Raw genomic sequence first — 13164 nt, forward strand, 5'->3', positions numbered from 1 at the left:
GTAAACTTTTTTTTGTTTTGTTTTGTTTTGGCCACAACCGGTGACGCTCATGGGTTATTCCTGGCTATGCGCTCAGAAATCGCTCCTGGCTTGGGGGACCATCTGGGACGTCAGGGGATCAAACTGTGGTCCGTCCTAGGTGAGCACGTGCAAGGCAGACACCCTACTGCTTGCGCCACTGCTCCGGCCCCAGTTGCAAACTTTTTAATGTTGTTCACAAAATATGGATGAGACTTGTGGTTATCATAAAGGAAGGATTAAAGTAATGATAATTTCACTAAAAAAAGTTGTATTTCAGTGAACATATTTATTGGTATTATAAATAAAGATACTGTTTGAGTTTTAAAATGGCACTTTAATCTGTTCTCTCCATGAGAATCTGCCAAATAACTTCTTTGGAAAAAAATCAAACTTGATATTATAGAAGTAAAATTAAGATGGCTCCTTATCAGGCATATATTATGATTTATAACACATCAAAGGGCTTATTAAAAAGATGAACTCTGAAGAGATCTTTTTTGTTGTTGTTTGTTTTTGGGTCACACCCGGCAGCACTCAGGGGTTACTCCTGGCTCAGCGCTCAGAAATCACTCCTTGCAGGCATGGGAGACCATATGGGATGCCAGGATTTGAACCACGTCCATCCTGGATTGGCTGCTTGCAAGGCAAAGCCCTACCTTAGTGCTATCTCTCTGGCCCCTGAAGAGATCTTTATCTGTTAACTCAGCAAGTTAATAGAGCAATCAATTTCCTCAAAAGCTGAATTTTGAGTTGAAACACTAAAGGTCTGGTCTACTTTGTTTGTTCCACAGTCAGTGGAGCTCAGAGGTTACTTCTGACTCTGTACTCAGAAATTACTGTTGGCAGGTTCAGGGGACTATTTGGGATGCTGAAGATTGAACCCTGGTTGGCCGTGTGCAAGGCAAACACCACCATACCCACTATTGCTCTAGACCCAGTCCTAGTCTACTTTAAAGGTATCAGCTTTATTCACATTTTTTTTTTTTGGTTGTTGTTGTTCACAGCCAGTGATTGCTCGGCACTTACTTCTGATTGCAATCAGGAATGACTTCTGATGATGCTTAGTAGACCACGTGGGATGCCTGGAATTAACCCGGATCATGTTTGTGCAAGGCAAGCACCCTTACTACTGTTCTATCACTCTGGCCCTTAAGTTTTATCGTTTAATCAGCTGAATTAGTCTTGGAATGGAAGAACATAGTGTTGTTCAAGTATTTTATACATTATTTACAGAGAAATGTAAAATCTCTCTTTTTTTCTTTTTGGGCCACACCTGGCAATGCTCAAGCTGGCTTTCCACTCAGGAATTACTGTTGGCAGGGGGTCGGGGGCCAACCATATGGGATATTGGGAATGGAATCTGGGTTGGGTGTGTACAAAGGCAAGAATCCTACCCACTGTGCTATATCGCACTAGCCCGAAATGTAGTATTTCTTGCAGATAAGAAAACAAAAACAATTAGACTCCCAGAAAAATTATCAAGGCAACACTTGAGAATTTAGCACAAAAAGAGATAGTTAAAGTTGGTAGGTACCAGTGTGCTAACTTTGTAGGTTGAAACCAATTCATTTTGCAGATAAAACTGATACAAGTGTCTTAAGCTACTCACATTCTTGTACTACTTTCCTCTGTTTTGTCTCAGGTTCTTTCCTTTGAAGCACACTGCATATCTGCAGTCATTCTCCATCAAAATTAAAAGGTTAAGTGGGTTTCTTTAAAGGTGAAGGAGTATGAGTAAGGAGGGAGTGTTAGATATAATACAATAAATTGAGTATTAACAGATGATTTTACAAGAAACATGCTTTAGAAAACCAACAAGAACTTTTAAGATATCATATATATAATAATGAAACTGAACATAACATAGAAGTTTAAGCTGTATCTTTATGAAAATAGATCACCAGAAACTATGGATTTCAGGTTAGAATACCCGAAACCACATCTGTTTCTTGGAGTATTTCTTGAAGTCATTCCTCAGCAAAAGAGTCAGGAATGGCTTCTGAGTACCACTGGATCTAGTCCAAAACAAACACTGATTTCATTTCTTGTGTTTTTCTAATGACTCATTTTTATATATCAGGTTTCAGGATACCTGAAAAATATATTCTGATACATATGCAGAACAGAAGTATTTTATGCTATCAAAGTTTATTTATGAATTTTGGGAAATACCTGGTGATGTTAAGGGGGGCTAACTCTTGGTTGTTTTCTCAGGGGTCTCTCTTGGTGGTACTTGGGGAATAATATGTGGTGCCAGGGATTACATTGGGGCTGGCATAACAGGCAAGTGTTCTATCCCCTGTAATAGCACTGTGGACTCTATCAAATTTTTAAAAAGGATTTGGACTTTTTAAAATTTAGTCTACAAAAATGCATACTTATACATATTTTCAAGTTATATTTGGGGGTGGGGTTCTGGGGCCTCACCTGGTGGCGCTCAGGAGTTACTCCTGGCTCTGCGCTCAGAAATTGCTCCAGGCAGGCTTGGGGTCCACACGGGACGTCAGGGATTGAACCCGGGTCCATCTCAGGTCATCTACATGAAAGGTAAATGCCCTACCACTGTGCTCTGGCCTCTCAAGTTTTATTTCTTTTTTTTTTTTTGGTTTTTGGGCCACACCCGGTAACGCTCAGGGGTTACTCCTGGCTATGTGCTCAGAAGTTGCTCCTGGCTTGGGGGACCATATGGGACACCGGGGGATCGAACCGCAGTCCGTCCAAGGCTAGCGCAGGCAAGGCAGACACCTTACCTTTAGCGCCACCGCCCGGCCCCTCAAGTTTTATTTCTAACCGTTACATCAGTAAGAGTCAAAATTTTATTGCTGAACAGCCTTCTTAATAGATCTTGTTTCTCATCGCTTCTCGGCCTTTTAGCTAAGATCAAATGTAATAGATCTTGTTTCTGTAGAATTTACATAATTGCATACTTTGTTATAATCTAAGGCCTATCTAGAAATTAATTGATCCACAAATATTTCTTTGGAAGCCTCCCAAGCAAGGCTACTCCCATGGGCTGCTGGAGGAATGAACCCAAGTCTCACATCCACAAGGCATGCTTTACCACTGAGATATATCTACAGCCCACAGCTATTACATATAGTAAATTTAAACATTTTACAGGCCATATGCTTTTATTTAATGTGAAGGCACAGCTTTAACATAGCTACAGAAAATATTTTATTTATAATTGTCAATACCAGTTCATAAAAAAATATATTTGCAAGCATATGAAGGAAGATTCTCTCAGATTGTCAATTCAGAATTTAAACAGTCATACTGGAGAAAGTCAGGTGGCACATTATGACAGGTCTGAACAATGTCAGTGTTGGACTGTCTGTTCATCAGCTGTTATAGGATTTTCTTCGGTTACTGTGTTGTTCATGATCTAGGCATAAATATAAGATGTGATAAATATTTGGCAAAAGGATTTTCAGAATTTTTTCATAATTATTTTTCAGTGCGGGGGATCTAACCCAGAGATCCATACACAAGGAACACACACTCTACTTTTTTTTTTTTTTTTGGTTTTTGGGTCATACTCGGCAGCACTTCAGGGGCCACTCCTGGATCTATGCTCAGAAATCGCCCCTGGCAGGCTTGGGGGACCATATGGGATGCTGGGATTCGAACTACCATCTTTCTACATGCAAGGATTGCCTTACCTCCATACTCTCTCTCTGGTTCCCTTCTTTTCTTTCTTTCTTTTTTTTTTTATTTTTTATTTTTTTTATTTTTGGGTCACACCCAGCAGTGCTCAGGGTTACTCCTGGCTCTATGCTCAGAAATTGCTCCTGGCAGGCTCAGGGGACCATATGAAATGCTGGGATTTGAACCAACTTTCTGCATGCAAGGCAAATACCTTACCACAGGCCCCACACACTCTACTTCTAAGGAACAATGCTGGCTCTCGGTTCTCAGTTTTTTCAAACAAAGTGCTCCATGGAGTTGACAGTATCCCAGAAGAGTTAGTGTCCATGCTCATGAAACATTCATCTGGATGACATGGATGCCACCAGTATGCTGAATCATTCAACTCTAGGCAAATTTGATAAATCTTTCCTCTGGATCTCCCACTATTTCCATTTCTCAATCTGAATACTGCCCTTCGTGGCAGTGGAAATCCTGAGGATTCCAGGACACTGATACATGCAATGTCTACTCTTGCAAGTGAAAAAACTAAAAATGGTCCCACAAATCAATGTAAAACTATCTGCTAATTTGGGGACAGTATAACTTGACTGACATCCTGAAGTGACTTTAGATTATTTAATAACACATGAAAATTTGAAAACATTACATAACAAAACTTTCTACTAAAAAGAAATAAATTCAGAGTACTTAACTGAAGGTCAAATGGAATTTGAAAACAAAATAAAAAATATAGCTATAGACTATATTTTAAAGTTTTGTTTTGGGGCCATATCTGGCAGTGCTCATAACTGACTCCTGACTTTGTGCTCAGGGATCATGCCTGGCAGATTTGGGGGAGCATATGTAGTGCTGGGGATTGAATATAGGTCAGCTGCATGCAGGGCAAATAGTACTCACTGTATTATCTTTCTGTTCCCAACTACAGACCATTTTAAAGTAATAACCAATTAGACCGTTTTCAAATGACCATTTTAGCTCTGCCCATATACCCTAAAATTTTTTTAGACATGTTTGAGTTATATCTTTTTTCAGGGAGGGGTCACTCCTGGCAGTGCTCAAGAGACCATGTGGAACTGTGCATCAAACTGAAGTTAGCTGCAAGCAAGTGTCTTATCCCCTATACTGTCTCACTAGCCCTCTTTTCTCTTCTTCATATTTGGGAATTAAGGAAGAGCTGCTTAAATGTTTACAGCATTTTTAACCCTCAGATAAAATGACTTAAAAATAGAAAAAAGTACTTAAGATCTCAAAACTGTTAGATTTTAGATTAGATTAAATGTCAACATTATGGTGTACTCTTTTCCTTCTCCTTTATCAAGAATTGGAAGGAGGAAAGATAAGCAAGATAAATATTCCTATTTTTATAAATGGATTCTAAAAGCTGTAGTATCTTTTGGAAGAAGAAGCAGAAAGCTTCAAAATGGACTCTCCAGTCTCGTCAAAAAAGAATGCACTGCGAGTTAAGACAGGGACTTTCTCAAGTAGCAGACCTGGCTTAAAAAACCCAAATTTCTAACTATCTCTACTTGGTGTCTTCTTAAGTCCCCGATCAGTTTTGAGGCCCTCTGTTTGCCTAAGATACCCTTTCCATGAAGACACTATATTAACAGCACTTTTGGGGAGGTGGAGTAATAGCTAAAACAACACTGATAACAGCTTCTAAGCACTGCACTATATAAAACTTAAGGTGAAGATGTTGAAACTTCAGTGGCTTAAATGAGCCAGGGAAAGGTCGGGATATTTTTAGGCCCATTTCTTCTAGCAACTCAGAAACTGTGTGTAAGGAGGAGGAGTTGTAGTGAGAGAACTGATGCAACCTCAGCAGCCTGGACATGGGGGACTTTTCTAAGCTACGACCATTCTCTTGATCATTGTTACCTTCTAAGAAAACAACCTAAAAGCACAGAATTGTAGCATGCTTTTTCTTTCCTAATCCTTAAATTCCTAACTGACACTGTAATCTGACCCCTAAATATGGAAATATGTTTCAAAAACTTTCCAAATCAATTTAAAAGAGAAGCAAATCTTGATATTTACTTTTGTTTCTTTGTTGAGGGGAGGTGACCTGACGGGGTAGGCCACAGCCTATGGGCTCAGTGCTTGAAGAACCCTGTGAGGCACTAGGATCTGAACCAAGTTCGAAGCCACAATCACATGCCAGGCAAGTGCCTTATTAACCTTTGTACTATTTCTCAGAATCCTTGATATTTACTTTTCTTTACTGGCTTTTCAATAAAAACTACAGAAACAAAGAAAACTTAAAAAACAGGTTTTAAAAAACCTAACAAAAATGAACACAGATGAAAAATTAACTGGCAAACGAATGAAAATTGTTCTGTATTTTAGATAAGTAAGTTTAGTTGGGAAAAACGGCCTCGGACTGGGTTAGCTAACCTCACATTCACTCTTAACTTTGCTTCTTTGAAAGTGAACCAGTCTCCAGAAACAGTCTCATAAAACTCTCAGGAAAGCAGAGTACTGGAAAGTTGTTGATACGACAGCAGATACTAGAGCTGTCCTAAGTGTCTCTGTAGTCTGACTTGTCACTTACAGCTGTGACTTCTAAAAATAATTAGAAGCACTAGTGACATTTAACAGAGGTAGATCCACTGCTTACAGGATATCAACAGACAGAAAATGTCCTACCTACTCAAAGCAAAACAAACCACTGGAGTTTGCTGCATAAATCTAACTCCATGCAATCAAGATTAGAAAATAGTCTCAGGGGCCGGGCGGTGGCGCTGGAGGTAAGGTGCCTGCCTTGCCTGCGCTAGCCTAGGACGGACCGCGGTTCGATCCCCCGGCTCCCATATGGTCCCCCAAGAAGCCAGGAGCAACTTCTGAGCACATAGCCAGGAGTAACCCCTGAGCGTCACAGGGTGTGGCCCAAAAACCAAAAAAAAAAAAAAAAAAAAAAAAAAAAAAAAAAAAAAGAAAATAGTCTCAAATAAATTTTTCCAAATTGTTCAATATGTCAATGTTGTAAAGTCACTACTTTGTATTTCCTGGGGGGGGGGGAGATCTTATTCTTAGTACAACTAACACTTTGAGAAAAATTAGATAAACAAAACTGAATACTATAGCCTTTGAAATTTCCCATAAAAAATATTTTTTTGGGGCCCGGAGAGATAGCACAGTGGCGTTTGCCTTGCAAGCAGCCGATCCAGGACCAAAGGTGGTTGGTTCGAATCCCGGTGTCCCATATGGTCCCCCGTGCCTGCCAGGAGCTATTTCTGAGCAGACAGCCAGGAGTAACCCCTGAGCACTACCAGGTGTGGCCCCCCAAAAAAAAAACACCAAAAAAAAATATATATATATATATATATTTTTTTTTTTTTGGTTTTGGTTTTTGGCCCACACCAGGGAGTGCTCGGGGATTACTCCTGGCTCTAGGCTCAGAAATTGCTCCTGGAAGGCACCAGGGACCATATGGGATGCTAGGATTCGAACCACCATTGGTCCTGTGTCAGCTGCTTGCAAGGCAAACACCCTACCGCTACGCTATCTCTCTGGCCCCATAAAAATATATTTTAGAAAATTGCAATAAAAAAATGCAAGCTGCCAGAGAGTAGCTCAAAGGGGCTGCAGCATACGGTCTGCATACAGGAAACCACGGTTCAACCCTGAGATTGCATTGGTTTCCATAAGCACTGCCATTAGAACTAACACTAAAACGAAAAATAAAAAATAGTCTCCTGGGGCTGGCATGGTGGCGCTAGAGGTAAGGTGCCTACCTTGCCTGTGCTAGCCTAGGATGGACCTAGGTTCGATCCCCCGGCGTCCCATATGGTCCCCCAAGCCAGGCGCGATTTCTGAGCTCATAGCCAGGAGTAACCGAGTGTCACTGGGTGTGACCCAAAAACCAAAAACCAAAAAAAAAAAAAGTCTCCTAAGCACTTCCAGGAATGAACCCTGAGCAGAGTCAGGAGTCAGCCCTGAATACAGAAAGGTGTGGCCCAAAAAAACAAATGAAGAAAAAGAAAGAGACAGCAAAAGAGTGCATAATAAGAGTTCCAGGGATAGCAGAGATAGCTCAAAAGGTATAGTGCACATGCTTTGCAAGCAGGAGGCGTTACTTGGACACCTGGTACCAAATGGTTCCCTAAATACTAAGCCTGGGATTGTTCAACCAAACAACCTAAACTAACCAAGCAGTAAGAGTTCAAAATCAGTTATTATTTGGCAGACGGTTAGAGGGAAGTGGTTTGGGTGTCACTCAGAGTGCTCAGGGGTGACCCCTCATTGTGCTCAAGTGACCATCTGTGTTTCCAGGGATCCAATCAGGGACCAGGGATAGCCAAAGAGACCACATGAAGGCAAGTACCTAACCTCCTCTACTATTTCTCTTGTTCAAAATTTAGTATAGTTTAATGAAATCCTAGAAACAATCTGTAAATTTGTTTTATCTTTATGATTTAGGTACTGTAATTTACCATACTGTTAATGATGGTTTCGTGTGTATGCAATTTTAACACAAGAAATCTTACTTTTTTTTTTTTCCTTCAGGTTTTTGGGTTAGACCCTGCAATGCTCAGATGTTTCTCCTGGCTCTGCTCAAGAGTTACTCTTGGTGTTTCTTGGTGGACCATATGGTATGCTAGAGATAGACTTGCCAGCCAGGTGCAAGGCAAGTGCTCTATTTGCAGTTCTATAGTTCTGGCCCCAAACATTACTTCTTTTGATTAGAGAAATTCACAGAAAAGTTTAAAAGACTCAAATAAAAAACAAAGGTACTCGGCCCAAAGAGATAGCACAGCAGCGTTTGCCTTGCAAGCAGCCGATCCAGGACCAAAGGTGGTTGGTTCGAATCCCGGTGTCCCATATGGTTCTCCGTGCCTGCCAGGAGCTATTTCTGAGCAGACAGCCAGGAGTAACCCCTGAGCACCGCCGGGTGTGGCCCAAAAACCAAAATAAAACAAAGGTATTTATTTGCTTTTGTTTGTATGTTTGTTTTGGGGTCATACCTGGCAGCTCTCAGGGGTTACTCCAGGCTCTGCACTCAGAAATTGTTCCTTGCAGGCTTGGGGGACTATATGGGATGTCAGGGATTGAACCCTGGTCCGTCCTGGGTCAGCCGTGTGAAAGGCAAACGCCCAACTCTGCGCTATTGTCTAGCCCACAAAGGTGTTTCTAATTGAGCCAGTGATGTAGTTCAGTGATAGTGTATATTTATGCAATCCCAGCACTGAATAAGATAAAACACAAAAAAAGCTCAAAAGATTGGGAATGGAGGGGGCCGGAGAGATAGCATGGAGGTAAGGCATTTGCCTTTCATGCAGGAGGTCATCAGTTCGAATCCCGGTGCCCCATATGGTCCCCCGTGCCTGCCAAGAGCAATTTCTGAGCCTGGAGCCAGGAATAACCCCTGAGCACTGCTGCGTGTGACCCAAAAACCATAAAAAAAAAAAAAAAAAAAAAAAGATTGGGAATGGAGCAATAGCACAGAGATTAGGGTGTTTGCCTTGCATGAAGCCAACCCAGGTTCAATTCCAGGCATCCCATATGACTCCTTGAATCTGCCAGGAGTAATTTCTGAGTACAGAGCCAGGAGTAAACCTGAGTACCACAGGGTGTGGCCCAACCCCCAAAAAACCCCAAACAAACAGAAAATTTCAGAAGATGAAGCCTGTTATACCAACAAATAAGGTATAATTTGCCCATGAAAAAAATTTTTTTTCTTTTTCTTTTATTTTGGGGGGGGGTGGTCACACCCGGCAGCGCTCAGGGGTTACTCCTGGCTCTGGCTCTATGCTCAGAAATCGCTCCTGGCAGGCTCAGGAGGACCATATAGGAGGCTGGGATTCGAACCACCGACCTTCTGCATGCAAGGTAAATGCCTTACCTCCATGCTCTCTCTCTCCGGCTCCCTTCTGGTCCCAATTTTTTTGTTTGTTTGTTTTTGGGTCACACCTGGTAGCACTAGCACTCAGGGATTACTCCTGGCTCTACTTTCTGCATGCAAGGCAAACACCCTACCTCCATGCTATCTCTCCAGCACCTCTTTTTCTTTTCTTTCTATTTTTTTTTTTTTTTTTTGGTTTTTGGGCCACACCCGTTTGACACTCAGGGGTTACTTCTGGCTATGTGCTCAGAAATCACTCCTGGCTTGGGGGGACCATATGGGGCGCTGGGGGAATCGAACCGCGGTCCGTCCTACGCTAGCAAGGCAGACACCTTACCTCTAGCGCCACCTCTCCAGCCCCTCTTTTTCTTTCTTAACATCCTCATCCAAGTGATCTTTTTTCTTCTTTTCTCTTTGTTCAAAGTTCTGACTTTATTCCTATTTTTGCTGTTGTTAGTGATGAGGCTTCAATTTAAGGACAGGGACACTCCTGAAGGCCTGAGTGGTCACCAATGTCATATATAAAACTCTTCTTTACCATTGGAGCCATATCACTGACATTCAAAAGCTAACAGGAGAGGGGCAAGAGTGAGAGTATAGTGATAGTGTGTTAGTCTTTAACACAGTTGTTCCGGGTTCAAACCCCAGCACCTACATGGTGTACCACTAGGAGTGATCCCTGAGCTCTTCTAGGTGTGGCCCCTAACAAAAAAAAAAAAAAAAAAAAAGCTACTAGGAAAAAGGAATGTAGTTCAGTGTTAAAGTGCTGGTTTTGTAAGTGTGAGCTGTGGGTTTGATTCTCAGCATCAAAACCAAATAAAAAGGGGCGGGGTAAAAACCCAAACAAACAAATTAATAAACTTAAAAAATAATCATTGTTACCAGACATTTAAAAAGTCTGCAGTGGCGGGCCCGGAGAAATAGCACAGCGGTGTTTGCCTTGCAAGCAGCCGATCCAAGACCAAAGGTGGTTGGTTCGAATCCCGGTGTCCCATATGGTCCCCCGTGCCTGCTAGGAGCTATTTCTGAGCAGACAGCCAGGAGTAACCACTGAGCACTGCCGGGTGTGGCCCAAAAACCAAAAAAAAAAAAAAAAAAAAAAAAAAAGTCTGCAGTGGGAAGTCTTAATATTTTTGCTATCAATTCTAATACTAAACATTACGAAGAACCAAAAGATTTTTTGTTGTTTTTTTTGGTTTTTGGGTCATATCCAGCAGCGCTCAGGGGTTACTCCTGGCTCCACACTCAGAAATCACCCCCGGCAGGCTTGAGGGAGCATAAGGGATGCCGGGATTTGAACCACAGTCCTTCTCCATGCAAGACAAATGCATTATCGCTGTGCTATCTCTCCAGCCCCGAACCAAAAGATTAATAGCATAATCAAATGTACTGTCATCTTAGATTCTGATTTTATATTATTTTATTTTTGATTAAATTAAAACAGTAAAGACTGTTGGCACTTGCAAAAATGATTAGTGTAAAGACTGTATGATTCAAGCCTGTATGATTCAATACTGGGTCTCACTTTTGTGGCTAAAGAGATGATATAAGGGTTATGGTGCTTGCCTTACATGAGTGGACTTTGATTTAATCCTTGGCACAAAATATGAGCACTGCTAGGAGTGACCTCTGAGCAGAGCTGGAAGTATTCTCTAAGCCCTGGCACCTCCAGTAGTGGTCCCCAAACAAAAATAGTGGCTCACTTTTATAATACTGCTTAATAATTTTGGTAATTTTATGAGGGTTAAAATATAACCAGGATGTTTATAAACTTACTACAGTGATTAAAGGTCAGTGGATTAAGGATTGAGCATTATAATTGGTCTGCAGGGCCAGAGAAATAGCATGGAGGTAGGGTTTTTGTCTCGCATGCAAAAGTACTGTGGTTCGAATCCCGGCATCCCATATGGTCCCGAGCCTGCTGAGGGCTATTTCTGAGCATAGAGCCAGGAGTAACCCCTGAGCGCCGCTGGGTTCGACTCCAAAACAAACAAAAAAACCCAAAAACAAATATAATTGATCTGCATGAAGAATTTCTGTAACATTAGCTGAGAATTCACAATGTGGAAACACTTGAAACTGGGATTGTAACACCCAGAAGCCATCAAGTTAGGAGGATATACACAAAAGTCTATGCTAAAGGCAGATGTTAGTATTTAATATTGTTAAAGGTATTTATTATTCATAAAGGTTTTTTCTTTTTTTTTTTCTTTTGGTTTTTGGGCCACACCCGGCGGTGCTCAGGGGTTACTCCTGGCTGTCTGCTCAGAAATAGCTCCTGGCAGGCACGGGGGACCATATGGGACACCGGGATTCGAACCAACCACCTTTGATCCTGGATCGGCTTTTTGCAAGGCAAACGCTGCTGTGCTATCTCTCCGGGCCCCATAAAGGTTTTTTCAAATGGAAAAGTTGAACCCTGACTTCAATAAGAAACTCTTGGTATTCCCCTTGGCAAAGGCCAATTTGAATGGGTCATTACATATGGTGTGTTTCAGAGACAGAGACTGTCTGACCATGTGAGCTCCTGTACTGGAGGGAACAGAGTCTGAACGGAGTCTACTGTTCACTTCAAAGAACCAGTAACTTGCTAAGGACTATTTCCAGCTGCCTCTGGTCACTCCTAGTTTGCTCCAAGCCCACACTCCCTCCATTGACCAGGTATGCTAAGGTTCCCTGTTCTCCTTTTAAAGTCTCTACCAAATTTCTTGGATGTCAAATGTAATTAAATTGTCACATCTTGGGATGGCCCACAACTATAAATTGTAGGTTCTTCTACCTATCTGGACATTCAACCTTATTTTACAGAGGGGGAAATTATTGGTAGATTAAGTAACTTGTTGGATGTGATGCCCAAACTGCCAGTACATTATGTCCCAGTTAAGTTAAAATTTGATTTTAGAAACAGGAAAAAACCAACAAGACATTTTCTCTTTCACATTAATGGGAGAATGATTTTGTGAAGGTACAAATCTCCATGGGTTTCGAAATCAGTAGTTTTCAGGGAAGCCATAGTCTTCTGACTAGTTTATTATATATACAATTAGCTGGTTTAAAGTTTCTGCAAATGTCAGCATGTAGGATATTAGCCATGCATGAAGCCAATTGGGTTCGATCCCGTGAATCCCATATAATCCCCAAGGCTGCCAGGAGTAATTTCTGATAGCAGAGCTATGAGCAACCCTTGAATGCCACTGGGTGTGGCCCCAAAACAAAAAAGTTTCTTTGTATTTTAAAATGTATTGCACAGTAGGAAAATGTCTGCATTTAAATATCTCCCCTACAAGCTTGGCCTATGAAAGCTATCAAATAGTTATTTAGGCGTTGAGCTACATTCAGCTGTATTCATCAGAGGCTACTCCCAGACCAGTGCTCAAAGTTGTTCCCAATGGTGCTTGGGGCACAACATGACACCAGGAGCATTCAAAACATATGCTTAGGTCCTTTAAGCCATCCATCTCCTTGGCATGGCTATCAAAGACCTTGACAATTTAAAGTAGCCAGATTAAAAAAGAGAGCGCAAGTTTTAATATCTGAGCAAGGATAATGGATACCTAGTTAATTGTATTGAAAAATAACAGGGCTGGAGAGATAGCACAGCAGTAGGGTGTTTGCCTTGCAATAGGCCGACCCAGGACAGATGGTGGTTC

At 41.5% G+C, this 13164-nt stretch overlaps 1 protein-coding gene across 1 annotated transcript in view; it reads right to left on the bottom strand.

Moving 5' to 3' along the window:
• Positions 1-3121: 3121 nt before the first annotated feature.
• SPPL2A (signal peptide peptidase like 2A) overlaps positions 3122-13164 on the bottom strand; it is a 77932-nt gene continuing 67889 nt past the window's right edge. The window contains exon 15 of the mRNA XM_049781501.1: positions 3122-3406. Coding sequence (XP_049637458.1) covers positions 3341-3406 — 66 coding nt within the window. The 3' untranslated portion in view covers positions 3122-3340. The remainder of the gene's footprint in view (positions 3407-13164) is intronic.

Source organism: Suncus etruscus, chromosome 10 (assembly GCF_024139225.1).
Source record: "Suncus etruscus isolate mSunEtr1 chromosome 10, mSunEtr1.pri.cur, whole genome shotgun sequence".
Classification (NCBI taxonomy): domain Eukaryota; kingdom Metazoa; phylum Chordata; class Mammalia; order Eulipotyphla; family Soricidae; genus Suncus; species Suncus etruscus.